The 25,133-nt window shown below is 62.7% G+C and overlaps 1 protein-coding gene across 1 annotated transcript in view; it reads right to left on the reverse strand.

Moving 5' to 3' along the window:
- Positions 1-25,133, reverse strand: part of SPEG (striated muscle enriched protein kinase) — a 114,467-nt gene that overhangs the window by 65,265 nt on the left and 24,069 nt on the right. The window contains exons 2-6 of the mRNA XM_084644059.1: positions 9,805-9,894; positions 9,258-9,627; positions 6,525-8,020; positions 2,160-2,303; positions 731-913 (exon numbers count right to left, since the gene is read on the reverse strand). Of these exons, the coding sequence (XP_084500185.1) occupies positions 731-913; positions 2,160-2,303; positions 6,525-8,020; positions 9,258-9,627; positions 9,805-9,894 (2,283 nt within the window). The remainder of the gene's footprint in view (positions 1-730; positions 914-2,159; positions 2,304-6,524; positions 8,021-9,257; positions 9,628-9,804; positions 9,895-25,133) is intronic.

Raw genomic sequence — 25,133 nt, forward strand, 5'->3', positions numbered from 1 at the left:
TGCCCCCTCCGGGCCACGGCGGCGCGGCCAGCCCACGGCAGCGTTCCCGGCCCTTCGCCCCACCAGCCCCGGCTGAAGGGGGCCGGCTCAGGCGCGGGCTGGGTGAACCTCCCGCTGGTGGCTCAGCACCCCAGGGAGCCGCCGGGCCTGGGCTGGGCGGAGGCGGGGGGCAGTTGGGCTCGGCCCCCTGGGGTTCTAGGTAGCCCCTGGCCAGCCAGGATGGCCCATGGGAAGGGCACGCTTGGCAGCCCTGAGGGAGGAGCAGAGGCCCTGGGGTTTCGCCCGGGGGAGCCCGCAGGAGCCCTTGGCCAGGCTCCCAGGGCAGGGCAGGGCCACGTCTCTGGGCCCCCTCCAGGAAAGTCTCCAGGCTGGCGGATCCCTGGGGCTCGTGCTGTACAGGGCGGGGTGCTGCCGGCCGACGACGGGGCGGGGTGCTGAGGAGCAGGGTGGGCCCGCGGGGGCAGTGCCAGGGTGCTGATGGGCACCGCTGGGGACCCACTGGTGCTGGGAGCCCAGGCAGGCAGCAGGACCCTCCGTGCTCCCAGCTGGCCGCACGTCAGCCGCCCGGCTCAGACAGAGCCTTGTAGGGTAAGGGAGCCGGGTGCCTGCCAGCGACAGCCTCCCACCCCCTCACGCTGGCTCTGGCCTGCTGCTCCTCCTCCCCCGGGCTGGGCCGGCCCCACAGGGAGCCACCCCCCCCAAGGCCAGGCCAGGCCCCCCCAGCCCTTACCCGGCTGCACGGTCAGCTTGGCGCTGCAGTACGACTCCCCCGCCTCGTTGGCCGCCGCGACGGTGTACAGGCCAGCGTCAGCCCCCCGGGCGCTCTGCAGCAGCAGGCTATGGCGCTCACCCTCCACTTTGATGGGGCGCCAGGCACTGCCCCTCAGCAGGACGCCATCCTTCCTCCAGGACACTGGGGTGGGAGAGGGCAGGTCACGGGGGGGGGGGGAACGGCTGGGTTTCCCGCGGGGGCTGACTCTGACACCATCACTGCCGGGGGGCACTGCCCGTCGTCGTTAGGGCCCCCCCATCACTGCACTGGGGCCCTGCGGGGGCAGCACTGCTCCCCATTATTGCCGGGGGCACGTTGCCCCCCCAGGTGTAGGCAGAATCCAACCCGCTGCAGTTCCCGTGACTCCTGCCCCCTAGTGGCTGGTTTGGGGACGCGCTGCTGCCCGTGGCCCCGCGCCGGGCACCCCGTCTGTCTGGACATGGCCAGGGAGCTCCACTCCCTCCCCTTCCCCCTTGCGCCCTGCTGCCCACACACATTCCCCTGCACCCCCAGAGGGTCAGCGAGGGCGGCAGGGCTCAGCCCAGCTAGATCCCCAGGCAGCCCCCAGCCCAGATACAGACAGTGGCTGGGACAGAGACTCCGGCCTCCTGGGTTCTGACACTGCCTCGGTGTGACGCTGGCAAGTCCCTTTGCCAGCCGGGGCTTCGTTCCCCTGCCCCAGATCTCAGCGTGGGGCTGCGTGAGGAGCCTCTCCGTCACCTGCTTCCCCGCGGCCCACCCAGCACAGATGGAGTCGTTGCCATTCTCCAGCTGGCATCTCGTGCCGCCGGCGAGGCCTTTCCTCAGACCCGGGCATGGGCCGTGGGGGCATGGGCCGTGGTGTCCCGGCCCGAGGGGCAGCTCCAAAGTGCAGTCGGCCATCACGCAAACATCCCCTCGCCAGGGCTGTGGGAGCCACTGTGGCCCAGTCACCTACAGCCACGCTGCCAGGAGGTGCCCGGGGAGCGCAGGCAGGGCAGCCCTGAGCCCCAGCGGCACGGCCTGCCTGGCAAACTGCGTGCCAGACAGCCCACCCAGAGCTTCGCTCCCGGAAGCACCAGGCCCTGGGCACTGCGGCGAGCACCTGGCCAGCTGGGTGGCTTCGGCCGGGGTTGGTTGCCCAGTGCCTCGTCCAGGGCCGGATTCCTGTGGCCTATCTGCCACACGCCGGGTGAATGTGCACTAGTGACCCCCCGCCCCCGGGAGGAAGGGAAGGAAGAATCACGGGGTGGAAGTGACGTGCCCCAGGCCACCCACTGAGTCAGTGTCAGGACGGGGCGAGCGCCCGATTCACCAGTCCCTGCTGACTCTGCCAACCCCAGCCGGCCGGCACGCCACCAGCCCCTCCCAGCCCTGCGCAGGGCTCCGGCAGCCTGCGGCGGCTCACCTTCGGGCATGGGGTTGGCTGTGACGATGCACTTCAGCAGCACCTCTGCGCCCACCATCACCACAGCGTCCCGGATGGGGATCTCGAAGACCGGGGCCTCCAGGGGATCCTCGCCAGCGGAGACGTACGAATCATCGGACGACTCTGAGCAGGGAGAGATCAGCCCGTGGCACTGAGCAGGGACAGGGACAGAGGCTGCGCGGAGGGGGCAGCCATGGGCAGCCCCCAGCCCCCTCCCTCAAGCAGCGATTCGTGCACCAGGGAGGGAGTTCGGCCCACTCCATTGGAAGGGGGAGCGGTACTGGAGTCGGGCTCTGCCCTGGGGTGCAGCCATCTCTGCTCCGAGCTATGCAGGGGAGAGGCGTCTCCTGCTTTGCCCAGCTCTCCCGTTGCACCTTTGGGCTCTGGGGGGACCTGAAACGCCCCTGGACCCCGCCCATCCCCTGCCACGGGGAGCATCCCTGAGCAGCAAGCAGCGGTGGTGCACGTCTGACAGTGCCACCCTGGCCAAGGCCAGGGACCGAACCAGGGACCTGCAGAGCTGGGCATGAGCCGCTCCAGCCAAGGAGACGGGCACCCGGGCTGGGGCTAGGGGATCCCTGCTTCAGGGGGGCACCTGGGGGCACACCAGGCACCCTGACTGGGGCTCGGGGATCCCTGCTCCAGGGGGGCACCTGGGGGCACACCGGGCACACAGGCTGGGGCTCGGGGATCCCTGCTCCAGGGGGGCACCTGGGGGCACACCGGGCACACAGGCTGGGGCTAGGGGATCTCCGCTCCAGGGGGGCACCTGGGGGTACATCGGGCACCCTGGCTGGGGCTAGGGGATCTCCGCTCCAGGGGGGCACCTGGGGGCACACCGGGCACCCAGGCTGGGGCTAGGGGATCTCTGCTCCAGGGGGGCACCTGGGGGCACACCGGGCACCCAGGCTGGGGCTAGGGGATCTCCGCTCCAGGGGGGCACCTGGGGGCACACCGGGCACACGGGCTGGGGCTCGGGGATCCCTGCTCCAGGGGGGCACCTGGGGGCACACCGGGCTCACGGGTTGGGGCTAGGGGATCCCTGCTCCAGGGGGGCACCTGGGGGCACACCGGGCACCCTGGCTGGGGCTCGGGGATCCCTGCTCCAGGGGGGGCACTTGGGGGCACACCGGGCACCCAGGCTGGGGCTAGGGGATCCCTGCTCCAGGGGGGGCACGTTGGGCACCCGGGCTGGGGCTAGGGGATCTCCGCTCCAGGGGGGCACCTGGGGGCACGTTGGGCACCCGGGCTGGGGTTAGGGGATCCCTGCTCCAGGGGGTCACCTGGGGGCACACCGGGCACACGGGTTGGGGCTCGGGGATCCCTGCTCCAGGGGGGGCACTTGGGGGCACACCGGGCACACGGGCTGGGGCTAGGGGATCCCTGCTCCAGGGGGTCACCTGGGGGCACACCGGGCACACGGGTTGGGGCTCGGGGATCCCTGCTCCAGGGGGGGCACTTGGGGGCACACCGGGCACCCAGGCTGGGGCTAGGGGATCCCTGCTCCAGGGGGGCACCCGGGCTGGGGCTCGGAGATCTCCGCTCCAGGGGGGCACCTGGGGGTACACCGGGCACCCTGGCTGGGGCTAGGGGATCCCTGCTCCAGGGGGGGCACCTGGGGGCACGTTGGGCACATGGACTAGCTAGCGGGTCCCACCTGCAGGAGAGGCGGGGATGGCACCAGGCGCCCGGCACCCCCAGCCAGACCCACAGGGCTTTCCGCTGCCAGGGAGACGCCCCCCTCTGGGTGCCCCCACTAAGCCCCCATTAGCAGCAGCCAGATTTATGGGCAGGCAGTTCCTGAGCCAGCCCCAAGAGGGCGCCCCATGTAAGAGAGAGCGGCCCTGGGGAGCCATAGAGCAGGGCAGGAAGAGCAGCCGCAGCAGGGTCCCTGTAGCAGGAAAGAGGCATAGAGAGAGCGTGCGGGGAGAGCGCCCCCTGGTGACGGGGGCAGCTCACTGCAGTGCAGTGAGTCCCAGCTGGGTGCGCTGGGGGGGCGGGTAGAGGGGTCGTTCCCCCGGGGCTGGCCCACGTGCGTCCAACAAGCTCCCGCGAGCTAACCCCCGGGACCCCCCGCGGCTCGCTGGCCGCCCCCTATGCTGCAGAGCAATGTGCCCCTATGCCGCGCCCAGCACCCCTCCAGGCTGGCCAGTCCCCTCCAGCCCGGCCAGTCCCCTCCAGCCCCCCAGCCTGCGGGCAGCGGCCTGGGGCTGTTCCGCGACCCAGAGCAGGGCCGTGCTCCAGCGCCCAGGGGCCTCGGTGCAGTGACATTCCCCGCCTGGCTCGGGGCCCTTCTCCGCCCGTCCCAACGAGCAGGCGCGAAGGGCAGCGTTTGCGAGCTCCTGGCAGCACCCGGCCCTGGCAGATGGGAAAAGGGATTGGGGAGGTGACGGAGCGGGCGTCTGGGCGCTCAGGGGCAAGTCTGCCCCCCGGCCCCTGCCGCACCCGCTGGGAGCTGCCCTGGCTTCTCAGCCCGGCAGCGTGACCAGGCCACAGGGCACTCCTGGCGGTGGGTTTCCCACGGGATCTGCCCCGCAGCTCCCCGCAGCAGGGCTCCCTGGGAGTGTGCAGCTGCAGAGGGGCTGGAGCAAACTGTGCCCTCTCCAGCTGGAAGTCCAGGGGCTGGCCCGGGCTCAGGGCTGCAAAATACTGTGCCCAGACAGGAAGGCCTCAGGATCATGCAAAGCCCAGTGGGCTCATGCACTGGCCCAGGAGGTCCTTGTGCCACGATGCCAGCCCCGGGGGGTGTGATCCGTGTGCCCGGCATGCAGGGCGCCCGAACCAACTCGGGAAAGGCCAGCGGGAGGCAGCTCTGGGCACACCAGGTGCCCACTGGCCCTTGGGGAGGTGGCTTTCATTGCTGCCCAGGGCACGGGGTGCCAAGGCTCAGTCCCTATTGAGAGCTGTCTGGCCTTTCAGTGCCGGGCACCGGGGCAGAGCAAAGCAGACCTGTCAAGCCAGGAACTAACCGCGCTGCCAAGGGCTCAGAGACGGGAGTTCAGACCAGGATGCAGCCTGCAAGTGGGCCCATGGCCTCAGTGCTCAGGCTGGCAGCTGGGCACAGCTGATGTGCTGGGAAGGAAGGGGGGCAAGGGGCTTCTCCATCTGTCCACCCCCAGCCGCAGGGAGCGGGGCGTTGCCATGGGGCAGAGGAGCATGCTGGGCTGTCAAAGGGGCAGGAGGGAACTGGGTTCCCGGTGTCGTGGAGCCCAGGCAGGGCAGAGCAAGGGACCGACACCTGCTTGGGGAAGCCAGGGCAATGGCCCTGGCAGGCCGGGCTTTGGGGAGTCCTAGCCCTGCTGAGTCTCAGTGTTTGCAGTGACCCACAGGGCTCCTCATGCCCGTCCCATGACTCCCTTCTGGGGAGGGCCCTTAGCCAGAGACTCTGGACCCAGAGATCCCCTCCTGTCCCTGCCCCGGGGAGCCAACCCTCCCCAGCACAGCACCCATCCCATCCCACGGGGCCCCACACCCCTGATTCCTGCCTCCTCCCATGCACCCACAGCACCCCCGGCAGCCCACCCAGCACACAGCTACCCCGCCCCACCTGGCCCTGGCTCTGAACCCCCACGCCATGCACCGCCCCCTGCCGACACTCCTGGCATTGCAGCCCTGGGCCCCCTCTCCTGCTCCCTGGGGCGGTTCACTCCCTCCTCCCTGTGCCCGCACCCACCCCAGTGAGCCGAGCCCCCAGCCCCTCCCCTGCTCCGCCCACTCAGAGCACAATGGTAAATACCATTCCCAAAGCCCCCGGGGATCCCTGCCATGGGGGTGGGACAGGGCAGCTGTCCAGCATGCCCAGCCCCAGTGCTCTGTCTGCACTGGCCGAGGGCAGGAGCTGAGCCCCCCGGGGCCAGGGCCCCTCGTCCCGGGTGCTGCCCAGACCCAGCCTGGACGGACGTGCCCCACCACACTGGTAACGCTCCCGGCAGCGGGCAGCAGGGCGCGTTGGTGCCCGCCCCGCCCTGCTAAGAGCGTGAGGAGGGGCACGGCAGGGCGCCCTGGGCACAGGCCTGGGGAGAAGGCTCAGGCTGGCGTCTGCTCCTGTTGTTAGCCTCTCCAGCTGGCATAGCCGGGGACCCCCAGGCCCCCCGCTCTCCAGCCCTGGCAGGGCCCAGGGGGCAGCCCAAGCAGCCAGACCCCCTGCCTGAGGGACCTGCCCAAGGAGTCGGCGCGGGAGGTGGGAAGTGAACCCGGGATTCCTGTCCCAGCTCTGACCCCAAAGCGCTTGGCTCTCTGGGGGACTCCTGGCCGTATGGGACCGAGTGGGGCTGGCTGGGCCCTGTGGGCGGGTACCCCTGGGGGCCCCCACCCACCCGCGGGGGGGACAGCGGCTGCCCCTACCTAGCTCCGGCGAGGTGGGCCGGGGCCGGCGGCCTTTCCCCTTGCTCCGGGCGCTTCTCCCTTCCTGAGCCAGCCGGGCACCTTCCTTCTTCTCTGTGACCTTCAGCTGCCTTTGCTCGGCATCCCTGCCTGTGCCACGCTGCCCTGCCCGGCCCCCCTCCAGGCCGGCTCCCAGCTCCGGGCCGGGCTTGGCCCAGGGCAAGAACCGCACCTCATGGCCCGCGTCCCGCTTCCTGTGCGGCCCGTGCTGACCTGCTGGCCTAGTGGTCAGGGCTTCGCTCCCAGCCCCGGGGGCCCTGTCGTCGCGGCTAGCTCTCGCCCCGACCGCGGGGCCCCCCTCCAGGCAAGCGACTCCTTCGGGGGTCCCGGCCTCCAGCAGGTCCCCCCGCCCCAGCGGAGTGGCCTGAGATAAGGGGCACTGCTCCACCTTCCTCTTGCCCTCAGCACCTTCCGGCTCCACGCTCCTCCTGGCTCTGGCCTCCTCCCGGGGCTGGCTGGTCAGGGCGCAGCTCCGAAGCAGTGGCTTGTGCGTGGCCCCCCGCTCCGCCCCGTCTGCGGGCCCCCCCTGCCCCACGCTGGCCAGGGCCAGCTGCTGGATACTGTGCGCGTTCTCTACCGGCGGTGGGGCCTTGAGCAGCTGGCCTTTCGGGGCCGGGGTGGCTTGTGGCCCCAGCGCCCGGGGGGCAGAGAGCTGGCTGGGGCCCCGGGGCGAGGGGGCCCGCGGGAGGCCGGCCTTTGCCAGCTCCTGCGACCTCATCAGCTGCTGCTTGGAGACAGTCTTCTTGATGCGGCTCAGCTCCTCGGAGAACCTGTGCTCGATGTCGCCCACCCGGCTGGCGAAGCGGCCCCGCTCGTCGAACGAGGCGGCCTTGTGGCGGAAGGCCTGGCGCCGGCAGGTCGGGCCGCCCATCTCCGACCGCACCCCGTCCCGCAGCTCCTCCCGGGAGCCGCCCGGCGTGAGCGGGCGCTGGCCTAGGTCGGGCTGGTCGAAGGAGCGCGTCTTGCGCAGGGGCAGCCAGGCGTGGACCGGCAGGGGGCTGTCGGTCTGCTCCAGGCTCTTCCGGCGCTCCTCGAAGTACTTCAGCTTCTCGAAGATCTTGGAGCCGGAGCGCGCCAGCTTGGGCGAGGGCCTCAGCACCGACACCCGGCTGGAGGTCTCGCTCAGCGGGGTCTGGGGCCGGGACTCCAGCGTGCTGGCCTGCGAGTACCCCAGAGACTTGGGCTTCCGGACTTTCTCCTCGTACTCCTCGGGGACCGTGTCCTGGTACTCCACCGGCATCAGGGCCGTCTTGCGGGGCGTCAGGGGCGTGGGGGAGACGACGCCAGGACCTCGGCTGGCTCCGGGCGGCTGGGCCGGGCACTGGCCCACCCTGGGAGACGGCAGGCAGAGAGCAGGTGGCTTGGAGGCCAGCGGCTGGGCTGCACCAGGCTTCGGAGCGAGCTCCGAGGTGCTTCCGCTGGGGTCGTCTCTCCTGTACCCGCCCTGGGGGATGCTGCTGCAGGCAGAAGGGAAAGCGGGGGGGTCAGAGCCAGCCTTGCTTACAGCCTGGCATGCAGCCCTGCCCCCCGAGGCAGCAGAGCTGGTCTTCCCAGGGCTGGGAGGGGGTGTGAACGCAGGCGACCCTGTGTGGGGGGGGTAGATCCAGCTGGGAATGCCCCCCCATTTCCCCCACACACCCCGAGGGAACCAGAGCCAGCCTGGGACAGCCAGCCCTGCCCTGCCCTGGGAGAGGGGCTGGAGGAGCTAATGGGGCGTCTCCCTTCTCTGGGCCGCGGTCCTGGCCCCACTGTCTAAAGCCCATCTGGGATCTGGCACCCGGGATGGAGGCTGGCACCAGGGGGACGAGCGGTCCCACTGCGATACCACCCGGGCTGTGCCCTGCAAGCCAGGGGTGCTGTGGTCTTACCATGCACGGCGTGGTCCGGGGGCACCTGGGCCTGCACTCCCCCCGGCTCCGGAGCGGGCACAGCCCTGGGCACTGGCGGGAAGCGTCACGGCCGGGCTGGTACGGATGGGGCTCGCTGGGCGGCAGCCCCCCGGGCCTGGCACGGCCACGGCAGCTGGGGGTAGCTAGAGCTGGAGCCCTGCTGGGGGAGCCCGGCTGGGGGGCTGCGGAGCCCACGACCGGGGAGCAGGCTTGGGCGTACTACGGCAATCAGGTTACTCGGCTCAACGGCTGGGCCCTGGGCAGGACCAGCAACGGGGGGAGGGGGATTCACCCCCCGCTGCTGCAGCCTCAAGTCACACCCAGCCACACGCACGCACGGACACGCACACGTGGGCACACACGGTCTCAGCAGGATGCCCACGGACCCGCCCCCTCCCCCCCGAGCCCCTTGGACGCGTGGGGGTAACCCGGCTGTGCCCGCGGGTGGTGGGCAAGGGGGGCTGGGGTCCGCGGGGGTGGGAAGCGGAGCGATGAAGGCGATAACCTGGGGGAGCCTCGAACACAAGACAGCGAGATGGAGTGGCAGGAGCGGGCAGGATGGGGCCCCTGAGCACAGCAGCCAGCGGGGCCGATGGCTCCCGCTGCCAGCTGCAGAGCCCCGGCCCCCAACCCTCCCCCCGCAGCCCCTCGGGCAGGGCCTGCCGTGCTCAGGGGCCCCGTTCCCCCCCGTCAGGGAGAAAGGAGGCAAAGAAAGACCCAAGGCTGAGGGCTGAGATGGCTGCGGGGGTCGGGAGGAGATGGCCCCAGCACGATGCCCCCTCCGCAGCCTCCCCCAGCTACTTACACGTGGATCGAGAGCGCCCGTCCTCTGTACAGACTGAACGCGCTGCCGTAGGGGTCGCTGGCCACCGAGAGGCTATCCTCCGACCCCCAGCTTGTGCCCACCAGAATAGCACGCGACGCCCGTAGGAGCGGCTCCACCCCCAGGTGCCTGACCTCGGCACCGCGGGGGGCCTGCGCGTGTGCTTGCCTTGGGGTCCCCTGCGGCTGCCAGCCACTGGGGCGCAGGTAGGGCCCCCGCACCGGGAGGCCGGGCTCCGTCGCCTTCTCCACCACGGTCTGCTGGCTGCCCGACCAGCTGGAGCGCTCCTCTGCCTGCGACAGGCCCAGCGCCGAGGTGGTCATGGAGGTGTCCACCAGCGTGTCCGACTCCCCTGCGCAGAGGAGAGAGGGGTGAACCGGCGGGCAGCGCCTGGAGGGGTCCGGCCAGAGCCCCTGCCTGCTCCCAGCTGGCACCGGCCAGGCTCCCGCCCCGACTGGAGCCAGGCCCCCCCGCCCCACGCACAGCCCCGACAGAGCTACCGCCAGCCCCCTGGCCGGCTCCCGCTCACCTGTGGGGGAGCTGAAAGGGGTCTCATCCTGGAGCTCACTGCGCTTTGTCCCCTGGGGGTCGCTGGCGTCGTCCTCGCCTGTCTCCGAGTCTGGAGCCAGAGAGAAGTGGGCGGTGAGGGCACAGCTGGGCGGGCAGCGCCACTCGGGCCTCCCGGGCCGGGAACCCCCCGACCCACCGAATCCAGGTCACTGCTGGGAGGCGGGAGAGGCGAGTGCCAAGGCCCCCCTGGGTCTGGGTGGGCACAAGGAGACAGCGCCCGTCGGCCCCGGCGTCCCCAGTGGGGGGCCTGAGCTGGACCCAGTGCTGGGACTCGGCTGTGGGCTGGGAGCAGCAGCCGGTGGGAGAGGAGAGCCAGCCGTGCTGGGGGGAGGTGATGGGGGGAACGTGTGGCCTGGAGGAGGGGGAGCAGCATGGGGGCGGCAAGGGGGCCCAGGGTGGGGGGTGAGGCTGAGCAAGTTTCCTACCGTAGCTTTGCTTCCTGCAGGAGCGGAAAACTTCGCTTCCATCGGGGCAGCAAGAGAGAGAGAGACATCAGCGCCGGTTATCGGCCCAGCCTGCTGAGCTGCGGGCAGCCTGGCGGGGGCAGGGGGGCACTCAGCCGGGGGGGGGTCCCATGGGAAGCAAGGGCTGAGGGGGGGCGGGTCACAGACCCTGCACCCCCTGAGAGACAGCACCCCCAGCTTTCGGAGGGGAAGCCGGGTTCGTCTGTCTCAGCAGAAACAACGAGGAGTCCTCGTGGCACCTCGGAGACGAACACATTGATTTGGGCATCAGCTTTCGTGGGCTAAAACCCACTTCCTCAGATGCGTGGAGTGGAACATACAGGACCAGGCGTGTGCAAGTGTGTACACACTCACAGACACCCCCCGACACACCCAGCCCCACCCTGGCTCCTCTCACGAGTGTGTACACACTCACAGACCCCCCGACACACCCAGCCCCACCCTGGCTCCTCTCACAAGTGTGTACACACTCACAGACACCCCCCGACACACCCAGCCCCACTCGGGCCCCTCACAAGCATGTACACACTCACAGACCCCCCGACACACCCAGCCCCACTCGGGCCCCTCACAAGCATGTGCACACTCACAGACCCCCCCGACACACCCAGCCCCACCCTGGCTCCTCTCACGAGTGTGTACACACTCACAGACACCCCCTGCCATGGCACACCCACCCCCGCTCCTCTCACTAGCGTGTGCGCTCACAGACCCCCGACACGGCACACCCAGCCCCGCCGCCGCTCCTCTCACGAGCATGTGCGCTCACAGACTCCCCGACACGGCACACGCAGCCCCGTCCCTGCTCCTCTCACGAGCGTGTGCGCTCACAGACCCCCGTGACAGGGCACACCCAGCCCCGTCCCCGCTCCTCTCACGAGCATGTGCGCTCACAGACCCCCCGACACGGCACACCCAGCCCCGCCCCCGCTCCTCTCACGAGCATGTGCGCTCACAGACCCCCTGACACGGCACACCCAGCCCCGCCCCCGCTCCTCTCACTAGCGTGTGCGCTCACAGACCCCCTGACACGGCACACCCAGCCCCGCCCCCGCTCCTCTCACGAGCGTGTGCGCTCACAGACCCCCCCGACACGGCACATGCAGCCCCGCCCCGCTCCTCTCACGAGCGTGTGCGCTCACAGACCCCCGTGACACGGCACACCCAGCCCCGCTCCCGCTCCTCTCACGAGCGTGTGCACTCACAGACCCCCGTGACACGGCACACGCAGCCCCGCCCCGCTCCTCTCACAAGCGTGTGCGCTCACAGACCCCCGTGACACGGCACACCCAGCCCCGCCCCCGCTCCTCTCACGAGCGTGTGCGCTCACAGACCCCCCAACACGGCACACCCAGCCCCGCCCCCGCTCCTCTCACGAGCGTGTGCGCTCACAGACCCCCTGACACGGCACACCCAGCCCCGCCCCCGCTCCTCTCACTAGCGTGTGCGCTCACAGACCCCCTGACACGGCACACCCAGCCCCGCCCCCGCTCCTCTCACTAGCGTGTGCGCTCACAGACCCCCTGACACGGCACACCCAGCCCCGCCCCCGCTCCTCTCACGAGCGTGTGCGCTCACAGACCCCCCCGACACGGCACACGCAGCCCCGCCCCGCTCCTCTCACGAGCGTGTGCGCTCACAGACCCCCGTGACACGGCACACCCAGCCCCGCTCCCGCTCCTCTCACGAGCGTGTGCACTCACAGACCCCCGTGACACGGCACACGCAGCCCCGCCCCGCTCCTCTCACGAGCGTGTGCGCTCACAGACCCCCGTGACAGGGCACACCCAGCCCCGCCCCCGCTCCTCTCACGAGCGTGTGCGCTCACAGACCCCCCAACACGGCACACCCAGCCCCGCCCCCGCTCCTCTCACGAGCGTGTGCGCTCACAGACCCCCGTGACATGGCACACCCAGCCCCGCCCCCGCTCCTCTCACGAGCGTGTGCGCTCACAGACCCCCCGACACGGCACACCCAGCCCCGCCCCCGCTCCTCTCACAAGCGTGTGCACTCACAGACCCCCCCACACGGCACACGCAGCCCCGCCCCCGCTCCTCTCACGAGTGTGTGCGCTCACAGACCCCCGTGACACGGCACACCCAGCCCCGCTCCCGCTCCTCTCACGAGCGTGTGCACTCACAGACCCCCCAACACACAGTACACCCAGGCCCACCCAGCTCCTCTCACGAGTGTGTGCACTCACAGACCCCCCTGACACGTCGCACACCCACACCCGCCACATCCCCACCCTGCCACACCCCCGTCCTGCCCTGCCCCCGTCACAGCCCCACCCTGCCCCACACCGGCTTCGCTCCCCACCACCAGGGAGCCGCTCCCCCCCGGCTGTCGCCCACTTGCCCTGCACACACACACCCCCACAGCCCGAAGCTGCAGCAGGGGCAATTCCAGGCTCACCCCCTTCCTGGCCCCCAGCAGCACCTCGTCCGGTGGGGCCAGGCGAGTGCCACGTGGGTCAGCAGCAGCCCCAGAGAACTTGGGGGCAGTGCTGGCATTTGCCAGGCCCACCCTCACCCCCAGGTGCAGCCTTACTCGGGGAACTGCAGGCCAGGGAAGGGTGGGGTCTGAGCCCCCTGCCCAGGGCCCGGCTGAGGGGGGCAGGGGCCCTCAGCACCAGCATGTTCCCTGGCTCCTGAGTCACTCCACACAGGAGCCGCCCCAATGCAAGAGCCCCGGGTGGCAGCAGAGCAGGGGAGGGGGCTGGGGGTCCCAGGGGAGGGGTCCCAGGAACAACGCACCATGCGTGAAGCGCCCGAAGCGCCGCGAGTGACCGGGTTTCTGCAAAGGAAAAGAGAAGAGCGTTACCCCTCCGGCCAGCCGCCCCCGGCAAGAGCCAGCGCCCAGCCCCAGGGCAGAGGAAACAGGGCCCCCCCACCACCACCCCCCCATGAGACGGGGGGGTGTCCTGAGCAGTTCCCTCTGCAAAGCTCCTGGGAGCAGCTCATGCCTCCTGCGGTGGAGAGGGGCTGAGGACCCCTGCCTGGCCCAGCAAACGCCCCTTGGAACCCGCAACGGCAGCCCCAGTGCCCAGGCTGGCCCGGGCACCAAGGCTCTGGAGCACACCGGGACCCGGGCACAGCCGTGCAGGGCATTCGTGCCGCACACAGGGAAGGCCCCCTGCACGTGGGCCCGGGAAGCAAGTGGAGAAGTTCGAGCTGGAAACACAAGTGGATGACAGCCCCAGCCCGGGGCCAGGCGGGGCTGCTCCCTAGTGCGGTGACAGTCCCGGGTGAAACGTCCCGGTGAAGGGGTCCCCAGCCTTCTCCCGGGGCCGATCCCCAGCCAGAGCCAGCTCCCCGGCCAGTTCGCATCACCAGCTTGTTCTGGGGTTCAGCCCAGGTCTCCTGCGCTCCCTGCCCGCCCCTGCTCCTGCTCCCAGGGCTGAGCTGGGGCTGAGGCGCTGGAAGACGTCAGCGGGCCCATCACCCAGGTCTTTGATCTGCAGCCAATTACAGAGGTGCCAGGGGCTCCGTGTCCCCCAGGCCACCCCGCAGGGTTCACCCGCTGCGGCCGACGATGGGCCCTGGCTGCTGGCATCGACCGGGGGCTGCGGAACCGAGAGTGCAGACCGGGGCATTTCCCGGCCCCACCCTACCCCACCCGGTTGGGCAAATATCCACAGAGCAGGGGCAGGACGCCCAGGAGCTTCCAGGGCGGCAGTGCCCGCTTTCCTACGAACGCTGCTCCCTGCGACGCACCTCCGGCCAGAGCGAGCGGGCAGAGGCACTGGGTAATGGCGAGTCCCGCGGCACGGACGGGCCAGGGACTGGGAAACAGGACCGGGGCAGAGGTGCCTCCATGCAAACGGGCTGCAGGGGGCTGCTTGGACCCGTGGGGCTTTTCCTGTATGTGACAAAGGCCTGTGTGTGCCCAGTGCGGGCAGTGACAGGTGCCCAGGTGTGTGCGTGGGGTGGGGGGTGTTTACAGGTACGCCGTGCGGGCAGTGACAGGTGTGTTACAGGTGCCCAGGTGTGTGGGGGGGTGAGGGGTGTTTACAGGTGCCCCATGCGGGCAGTGACGGGTGTGTTACAGGTGCCCAGGTGTGTGGGGGGGTGAGGGGTGTTTACAGGTGCCCCGTGCGGGCAGTGACGGGTGTGTTACAGGTGCCCAGGTGTGTGGGGGGGTGGGGGGTGTTTACAGGTGCCCCGTGCGGGCAGTGACGGGTGTGTTACAGGTGCCCAGGTGTGTGTGGGGGTGGGGGGTGTTTACAGGTGCCCCGTGCGGGCAGTGACAGGTGACAGGTGCCCAGGTGTGTGTGGGGGGGCTGTTTACAGGTGCCCCATGCTAGGGTGACCATATTTCCCAAAGTGAAAACGGGACACTGTGTGGGGCTGGCCCAAGCCACCTGGTGTCGCCGCTTGTTTGCCAGATGCCGGGAATGGGCGGCAGGACGATCACTGGACGATTCCCTGTTCTGCTCACTCCCTCTGGGGCACCTGGCCCTGGCGTCTGTCAGCAGACAGGACACGGGGCTGGATGGACCCTTGCTCTGACCCAGTCTGGCCGCTCGGATGTTCTGATGTTGCCTGAGCCATGTGCCACCCGGGGTTGGGGCCCCACACTGCCCGGACCTGACTGCCTGAGCCCCACCACTTGGCTCCTTGCGTTACCACTCACCCCCCCAGACGCTCCTCCAGGCCCCCCTAAGGGGGCCGTAACAATGCGGCCTCTGGCGGGACACAACTGAGAGTATCAGTTCAGGACAAATTGCTGAGCGCAGGGCAGTCGCAGCCCCAGGCTGGGGGTCCTGCTGGAGAAGGAAGCTGCTGAAAGACAGAGCGAAGCTAAAGAAAGAACAGGAGGACTCATGGCACCTCAGAGACTAGCACATGTATTTGAGCGAAGCTTTCGTGCGCAACAGCTCTCTGCATCGAAGAAAGAATGGCTGAACTGGGAAGAGACACTGCTGAGAGACAGGGACGGGCTCGCAGGGGGCGTATGGAACGGCTGGCTGCTGAGGAGCGTTCACCAGATGCAACAAGAAACTGCCAGACTTCAGCTCCAAGCCAAGAAAGCAGAAACTGTATCCTCGTGGAAGTCCAGTTTATAACAATGATGGTCTGTTGTGTTACTCTGTGTTTAACCCATTGTGCTCTGCCCAGGGGAGGGGGACTCTGACCTGGTGGGAATAGCTGTTTGTCTGTGCAAAAAAGCCGTTTGTCTATGAATGAAGTTTCTGATTGTCTGTCTAATGCCTCAAAAGTGAATCTGGAATTAGATCAAGCACAGAAAGAATCCAATGCACCGCTACAGACTAGGGACCGAATGGCTCGGCAGCAGTTCTGCAGAAAAGGACCTAGGGGTTACAGTGGATGAGAAGCTGGATATGAGTCAGCAGTGTGCCCTTGTTGCCAAGAAGGCCAATGGCATTTTAGGATGTATAAATAGGGGCATTGCCAGAAGATCGAGGGACATGATCGTCCCCCTCTATTCGACATTGGTGAGGCCTCATCTGGAGTACTGTGCCCAGTTTTGGGCCTCACACTACAAGAAGGATGTGGATAAATTGGAAAACGTCCAGTGGAGGGCAACAAAAATGATTGGGGGCTGGAACATATGACTTATGAGGAGAGGCTGAGGGAACTGGGGATGTTTAGTCTGCAGAAGAGAAGAATGAGGGGCGATTTGATAGCTGCTTTCAACACCTGAAAGGGGGCTCCAAAGAGGATGGATCTAGACTGTTCTCAGTGGTAGAAGAGGACAGAATGAGGAGTAATGGTCTCAAGTTGCAGTGGGGCAGGTTTAGGTTGGATATTAGGAAAAACTTTTTCACTAGGAGGATGCTGACGCACTGGAATGGGTTCCCTAGGGAGGTGGTGGAATCTCCTTCCTTAGAGGTTTTTAAGGTCAGGCTTGACAAAGCCCTGGCTGCCATGATTTAGTTGGGGTTGTTCCTGCTTTGAGCAGGAGGTTGGACTAGAACCTCCTGAGGTCTCTTCCAGCCCTGATATTCTGTGATTCATTGGTCAGGACAAAGTTTCTCAGGAGCAGATTAACGTGGATGGTCAGGTGGAAGCCCTAACTGAGGAAGGAAAGGGTGGATTTTTGATGGGGGATGGATTGTTGGCAAGTACAGCTTGTAAAAGTGAACCGGGTAAAGGGAACAGTGATTTTCTGGAAGTAGATCAGGGTAGTGTGGAGAAGAGCAGTTTACCTGGTAAGGAAGCTGCCCCACTGTCCCAGTATTTGTCCATAACCAGCCCTGGGTGCTTGGTAAGAAAAGTCTGGATGAGCCTAGGCAGCCTTGTGAGCTGATGGCTGTGTCTAGTCAGCAGGGCGGGAAGGAGCGGAGAGTGGAAGATGAGAGTCCCTGGACCTTATCTATTACCTAGGTGGAGAATTGTGACAGTGAAGGAAACGTGCCTGTGTCTGTCAGGGGTATTGACTTGCCTCTGGAGGGAGCTACCCTGATCTCCAGGCAGTTGTCTGTGACCAGCCTTGTGTGCTGGGACAAGGGGAAAGAGATCCCAAGCTGTGTGTCTGGGAAAGGAGAAAGTGTGTCCGGCTCTTCTTTGTCTGTGGAGCAGACAGAAGGGGCCTTTCAGCCTGTGATGGTTGAGGATAGTGCAGTTGTCTCAGAGCTGGTTCTGGATTCAGCTGAAGCCCAGGAAGGGAAGGGTCCTAAGTTTGTGTCTGCTCGGGAGAATGGCCCTGTAACTAGGTCACATCCAGTTAGGGTCTATGTAAAATCCCAGAGACCAGACAATTCTGGTGCTTGTATTTTGCCTGTTGCTAGTGTGTTGTTGGGAAAGTGTGTCGCAACTCTGTCTAATCAGGGTGAGATCCTAGCCAGGGCACAAGGAGAGCATGAAGGTGATGTGATTGTGTTACCTACTGAGGGTGTGGAAACCTGTAGCAAGAAGGAAAAGATTCCTGAACTTGTGTGTGGCAAAGGGAAGGAGAATGCTTCTAACCTTTTATCTAGGAAGTCTGTAAGTTTGCCTGAAAGGGGATTGTGTAGGAATCCACCGGACGGGCCGGAGGTGATTCTGGATGTAAGTGAAACTCAGGAGTTGGTAGTGGCTCAGCAGAGCGATGCTTCTGTGGATCAAGGTAAAGATGAATTGGTGCATCAAAAGATTCCTGAACAGAAGATTGTTCAGGGTGGTCTGTGCAAGCAGTTTGCTGTGGCTGAAGGGTGTGGAAGTGATTTGATCAAGGAAGTTTCAGTTCTTAACTGCCAGAAATGTTCTGTCATGAATGGATCCACTGACTTTCCTGTTGAAAGATCCAGTGTGGGTAGCTTTGAGAAGGTCTCACATGGAGGAAAAGCTGTTAAGAAAGTTGAACAGCCCTGTGTGACGAAGGGGGAACGCTCTTAATGTTCTCTCTGGATACTGTGTGGGCGCCTCCATTTCCCCTATGCTTTTCTTAAGTATCCAGGCGGGGGGATCGGGGGGTGTGATTGTGGCAGAGCCCTAGAGGGCCAGTGTGCAGGGGTCTGCACAGAGAATGGCCGACACCCTGTCCCCTGGCCACTGATGGCCTGGGCCCCCCACCCACCCACCCCAACCCACCCCCCCGCAAATGTGCCAACTGAAGGGATTGGAGAACAAAGAGATCAGGTGGCCTCCTGGCTCGGGAAAGAGACAAAGGTCAGAGGAGGGGCGGGAGAGTTTCAGTCTCACCGGGGGGGGGGGGGGGGGGGGGGGGGGTGAGAAAACCTGGATTTGTGCTGGAAATGGCCCAACTTGATTATCATACACACTGTAAGGAGAGTGATCACTTTAGATAAGCTATTGCCAGCAGGAGAGTGGGGTGGGAGGAGGTATTGTTTCATATTCTCTGTGTATATATAAAGCCTGCTGCAGTTTCCACAGTATGCATCCGATGAAGTGAGCTGTAGCTCACGAAATCTTATGCTCTAATAAATTGGTTAGTCTCTAAGGTGCCACAAGTACTCCTTTTCTTTTTGAGAATGGGTTTGGTATCTCTTTAAAACAGAGTCCAGTCTCTAAGTTGCTGGGGGTGGTAGCTTCTCAAGCAGGCAGGCGGAAGAGCGTCCGTGCAGATGTCCATAGTGGAGAGGGCCAGCAGCTGGTGAACACACCTCGCCAGCAAAGCGATTCCCGTGAGCAGGAAGCTTCTGTTTTCAACCTTCTAGGGAAAAGAGTTTTCTAGGGGAGGAAAGACCCCTCCTGCTGAAGGGAAGAATGAGAGTCCAGCCTTGGAACCGGCAGCAGCTGGAATTTAAAAGCTTTGGATGCCAATGACCTGACTGGCAGGGAGAAGAAAGACTTGCGAATAGCCGTTAGCACAGAGAGCATGCCCAATCAGCCAGTGAATTCTGGTAAGCAAGAGAGATCAGGGGTTCTCAAACTGGGGAGTCACGAGCTGTCGGCCTCCACCCCAAAGCCCTTTTGCCTCCATTTAATGGTGTTAAATATATAAAAAGTGTTTTTATTTCATAAGGTGGGGGTCGCACACGGAGGCTTGCTTTGTGAAAAGGGTCACCAGGACAACAGTTTGAGAACCGCTGCTATAGGATAAGGAAAAAAAAGAGAACTTAATTTTGCAAAGGGAAGCTGGAGGTTAACCCTAAAATGCCAAAGCCCCAGCGGTATTGAGCCAGAGGTTTGGCACGACAGAAATGATCGTAGATGGAGCCTTGCAGTGGATTTGTTGTTATTGCTCATGGTAATTTTTGTAATTAATGTGTTGCTATTACCAAGAATTGTAAAAATGTCCAACGAGCCGGATTCTTTGGGAAACCCCTTGAACATGTTAGATGTGATACATAAGATCACACTTTGTGTTTAAAGATCCTGTGAGACGGACATTTCACAGTCAGTGCCTGTCAACAGTCCTGGAACTTTTCATAGGAGAAAAGACATTCCAGACCTGATGTGCTGTATAAAAAAGGGAAACTGAGGCACACTACCATGTTGCTTTCAAGGCAAAATGCCAAGATTCCTGGACTATGAACAACATTAATATCTACATTGACTTGATGTTAATTGGGCTCCAAACATTGGCCAGAGCTTGTACGGATAAGGTAGCTACGTTTTTTAGCTCTTGGCAAGATCACGAGACCTACAGGAACCACGCTGCAAGAGCTGATCCAATCCTCTATTGTTCTAACCGAGTTTTACCTGGAGTTTGTAAAGCGATTCAGTCCTCTTACTGAACAGGACTTTGATGAACCGTTTCTGTTGTACACTGACCCGGCTTCTACCTCAGTGCAAGCTGTCGTGAGACCGAACCCAGGATGGGGAGCTCTCGGGATGCAGTCAGCGGTGTTTGTGTCATCCCCTCCGGCATCGATTTTGGGTTGGGGGTGTGACGTTATTACTATCAACTGGGACCATACAGATCATTGTTCCCTGTGGTGCCCAGGTCTGCACGGTAACGGCTGTGTGCATTGCAGGTCCCGGGGTACACGGGGTGCCTGTGGGTGCGTAAGGGCATGTTATGCAGGAAGCAAAGCCACTCAGGGGAGCAGAGCCCTGGGGCCTGACCCTGGGCACACTCTGCGACGCCTGCGAGGTCCTGAGCTGCCTCGGGTTCCCCCGGCGCGCCAGCAGGAGAGGCAGCTCGGCACCCCCATGGCGAGGCCGAGAGGGCGGAGGACGGGAGACAACGCCCCGCGCTCCAGCCCACGGCATTTCACAGTCTGCAACGCGGTAACTTTCGTCCTCTGCCCCGCACCGCTCCAGGGCTGGCAGGAGCGTTCGGGGCCTCCAGGGGCAGAACGGGACAATGGGGACACACGGAGCCCCTGCCACCCGCTGAGCAGAGTCACACCTTCCACCACCTCTGTAATCGCCTACAGACCAAAGACCCGGCCCCGGGACTCCCTGCACGTTCGAAGGCCCTTTCCTGTCTCCCTGGCAGATCTGGCTCCACGCGGCCCAGAGCCGGGCAGGCAGATGCCCACTCCCCTGCCTTCCGCCGTTCCAGCCCCTGTGCCAAACAGGGAGAGACAGGCAGCAGGGCAGACACAAAGAAGAGTGTCACCCACACAGAGGCCATGTCTCAAGAGCCAGGCTTCAGTCCCCAGGCCCCTGACTCAGCCGATGCCCCGAGGTTTCCTAGCACCAGCCGCTGCCCCACAGCACACGCGGAGTTTTTACAGAAAGCTACAAGCTGGGAGAAGGTGCCTGGGGAGGGAGTGGGTCACACCCACGCGCACACACCCATGCACACGCCCACACGCACACACACACACACACCCACACACACACACGCCCACCCACGCACGCACACGCCCGCTGGCATGCCGTGCTGCGCTAGCTGGGCAGCGGCTGCTTAGTGTGGACGAAAGCTAATGTTGTGCCAATTTTTCAACAGGACGACACGGGTAACCATGGGCCTGTCGGCCTGACAGCAATCACAGGCAAGAGAATGGAGCAGCTGATACAAGACTCAGCGAATAAAGAATGAAGGGAGGGGCCGGCAAGTAACGCAAAGCAACCTGGGTTAATAGAGAACAGATCCTGTCAAACTAACTTGATACCTTTTTTGACGAAATTCCAAATTTATAACAAACGACAAAGCCAACAGTGTTGACAAACTAGACTTCTCTAGGCAGCGGGCTTGCTGCCACATGACATTTTGAATAAAAACCTGTAACAGTATAACATGAACACAGCACGCATTAAATGGATTGAAACTGGCTGATGAACAGGTCTCAAAATGTAACTGTAAATGGGAACTCGTCATCGAGTGGCTGCGTTTCCAGGGCGTCTGTCACGACGTGGGGATTTTCCCTTGTTATGTTGTATGTGAGTCTTACTGGTGAGCCTAGGTGAATTTTACTGTTTTGCATGAATACTGTGTGTGCCTCAGTTTCCCTGTGTGCCGCACCAATCGCTCGGTGGTGGGAATGGGGGTGTGTGACTTTGGCTGAGACCTCTGGGGCAGGTGAGGCTGCTCCAGCTGCCTGCACATATCCTATGACCAGTGCTCTTCCTAACCTGAGACCCAGGAGGGGGATGCAACCAGGTGACGACCAGGTGACTCTTTGTCTGGGAAGCGAGACCAAGACAAGGAGGAGGAACAACGAGGTTGTCTGAGGTCAGATCACAGGAAGCTGGCAGTCTTCTGTGGGGGACTGGAAGGGGGGAAGTCCAGGGCGTCTGGCCCAGGATTCCCCCAAGATGGACTTGGCTGAAAGTCACTGATTTCTGTGCTAACAAGTTCTGCCGTATGCTGCGTTCCTGTCGTCTAATAAACCTTCTGTTTTACCCGCGGGCTGAGAGTCCCGTCTGACTGTGGAGTTGAGGGGCAGGACCCTCTGGTCCCCCCAGGACCCCGCCTGGGCGGACTGGCTGTGGGAAGCGCACGGAGGGGCAGAGGAGGCTGAATGCTCCAAGGTCAGACCCAGGAAGGTGGAAGCCGGGTGAGCTGTGTGTCCTGCAGACAGGCTGCTCCCCGAGAGGAGACTTCCCTACAGTCCTGAATGGGTTCATAAGGAACAGTTCAAGATAGGACTGTCAAGCGATTAAAAAAATTAATCATGATTAATTGCACAATTAATTGCACTATTAAACAATAATAGAACACCTTTTATTTAAATATTTTGGATGTTTTCTGAATTTTCAAATATATTGATTTCAATTAAAGCACAGAATATAAAGTGTTCTTGACATTTATTTTTTATTACAAATATTTACACTGTAAAAAACAAAAGCAATCATATTTTTCAATTCACCTCATACAAGCACTGTCGTGCGATCTCTTTATCATGAAAGTTGAGTTACAAATGGACAAAAGTACAAGTTGAATTATGTACAAAAAATAACTGCATTCAAAACCAAAACAATGTACAACCTTAGAACCTACAAGTCCACTCAGTCCTACTTCTTGGTCAGCCACTCGCTCAGACAAACAAGTGTGTTTACATTTGCAGGAGATAATGCTGCCCCCTTCATGTCACCTGAAAGTGAGAACAGCTGTTTGCATGGCACTGTTGTAGCCGGCATTGCAAGATATTTACGTGCCAGATGCGCTAAAGATTCATATGTCCCTTCATGCTTCAACCACCATTCCAGAGGACTTGCATCCATGTTGATGACGGGTTCTGCTCAATAATGATCCAAAGCAGAGCAGACCAACGCATGTTCATTTTCATCATCTGAGTCAGAGGCCACCAGCAGAAGGTTGATTTTCTTTTTTGGTGGTTCGGGTTTTGTAGTTTCCGCATTGGAGTGTTGCTCTTTTAAGACTTCTGAAAGCATGCTCCACACCTCGTCCCTCTCAGATTTTGGAAGGCACTTCAGATTCTTAACCCTTGGGTCGAGTGCTGTAGCTATCCTTAGAAATCTCACATTGGTACCTTCTTTGCGTTTTGTCAAATCTGCAGTGAAAGTGTTCTTAAAACGAAGACATGCTGGGTCACCATCCGAGACTGCTAGAACATGAAATACATGGCAGAATGCGGGAAAAACAGAGCAGGGGACATACAGTTCTCCCCCAAGGAGTTCAGTCACACCTTTAATTAACACATTATTTTTTAACGAGCATCGTCAGCATGGAAGCATGTCCTCTGGAATGGTGGCCGAAGCATGAAGGGACATAGGAAGGTTTAGCACATCTGGCACGTAAATACCTCGCCACGCCAGCTACAACAGGGCCATGCGAACGCCTGGTCTCACTGTCAGCTGACATGGTAAACAAGCAGCGGGCAGCACTATCTCCTGCAAATGTGAACACACTTGTTTGTCTGAGCGAGTGGCTGACCAAGGAGTAGGACTGAGTGGACTTGTAGGTGCTAAAGGTTTGCATTGTTTTGGCTTTGAATGCAGTTATTTTTTGTACATAATTCTCCATTTGTAACTCAACTTTCACGATAAAGAGCTCGCACGACGGGACCTGTATGAGGTGAATTGAAAAATATGATTGCTTTTGTTCATCGTTTTTACAGTTCAAATATTTGTAATCAAAATGAATAATATAAGCGAGCGCTGTGCACTTTGTGTTCTGTGTTGTAAAAGAAATCGATAGATTTGAAAATGTAGAAAACATCCAAACTATTTAATACATTTCAATGGGTAGTTGACTGTTTAACCGTGCGATTAATCGTGATTAATGTCTTTAATCACAGTTAACTTTTTTGAGTTCATCGTGTGAGCTGCCGGCGATTAACCGACAGCCCTAGTCCCAGAGCATCGCCCGGAGACTCCGTGACAGAGTCCCACAGGGAGCAGTTTGGGGCCCTACACTAGTTGACATTTTTATCAACGACTTGGAAGAAAACCAAAGATCGTCATTCGACAAGGTTTGCAGCAGACACAGAAACTGGGGGAGGGGGAAAGAAGGAAGAGGAGTCAGGTCACTGATACAGAGAGACCTGGATCACCGGTAAACTGGGCGCAGCGACCAACGTGCATTGGAATACAGCTCAATGTCAAGGGACAGATCTAGGAGCAAAGAACCTCGGGCGCACGCACAGCCGGCAGGACTGCCCTGGGAAGCAGCGACTCTGACAAGGATTTGGGGGTCAGCTGAACATGAGCCCCCAGTGTGGCGCTGGGGCCAAAAGGGCTAATGCGCTCCAGGCCTGCCTAAACAGGGGGATCTCGAGGAGGAGCAGAGCGGTTACTTTAGGTCTGTATTTGGCCCTGGTGCGACCGCTGCTGGAACCCTGGGTCCAGCTCTGGTGCCCACGGTTCAAGGAGGATGTTGTAAATTGGAGAAGGGGCAGAGAAGAGCGACAAGAGTGAGCTCTTTGGGTCTATCACAAGTTACCTTAACAACAGAAGATTCAGGGGTGACTTGATCACAGTCTATAACAATCCGCACAGGGAACAAATATTTAGTGGGCTCTTCAGTCCGGCCAAGGAGGGTCTAACACGACCCCAGGGCAGGAAGTCGAAGCTAGACATGTCCAGACTGGAAAGACGATGTACATTTTTCATAGTGAGATAATTAATCACGGGAACCATTTACCCGGGTGGTGCTGGATTCTCCATCACTGACCATTTTAAAACCAAGACAGGGTGTTTCTCTAACGGCTCCGCTCTAGGAACGCGGGGGGCAGGTCTCTGGCCCGTGCTCTGCAGGGTCAGACCAGATGCTGACGATGGTCCGGGCTGGCTTTGGCGTGTAAGAATCGGTGACTCTGTATTCTGCCTGAGCTGGGCTTCCCCTCCCTGGTCACCAACTGCGCTGGCTCTGGCTGGGAGCCTGAGTTCCAGGCCCGGGGCAGGTGGATGAGCAGATTAACTGCACCGCCAGTGGATCATTCCCCCATTTAAAAAAGGAAAATGCAATCGAGTGCCATTAACAGGAGCTCTCCTGGCTTCCCCTGGGGCTGGCCTGCCCGCCTCCCACTCAGGGACGGGGAAACACGGAGCAAGCCCAGCCCTGGCCCAGCCCCACAGCATCTATCCCCGTCACCAGGGCCCCCGCTTTGGCGGTAGCTGGGGAGGCCACAGGCCAGAACAGCGTGGGCCAGCAGCCCACGCAGGGCCCAGTGCTCAGGGGCTGGAGCAAGGCCACCAGCCGCCAGCCCCCACAGGAGACGGGAAACCCACAGAAAGCCTCCTCCAGCCTTCTCGGGGAAGGGGGGACCAGGAAAGGGTGTGGAGGTAGGCAGGGCAGGGCAGGGGCCAGGGCCAGGGGCTGAGCTGGGAGCAGGGCACCCAACAGGCCCTCCTGGTGGGGACAGAGGCCCCACGAGTACAAGTTAAGTCCGGATGAGACTCTGGACCCAGGCCTGCCCTGGGGTGGGTGCCTGGCTGGGCCCTCCCCCGACACCTGGCCAGCTCTGCCAACAGGGCCCATGGCCCTGCCCAGCCAGGGTGGCAAAGTGCCTTGAGCCCTGCCCACCCTGCCCTCCACCAGCGGCCCGGGCTGGCCACAC

This window comes from Lepidochelys olivacea, assembly GCF_965140295.1.
Source record: "Lepidochelys olivacea isolate rLepOli2 genome assembly, chromosome: 11".
In the NCBI taxonomy this organism is placed as follows: domain Eukaryota; kingdom Metazoa; phylum Chordata; order Testudines; family Cheloniidae; genus Lepidochelys; species Lepidochelys olivacea.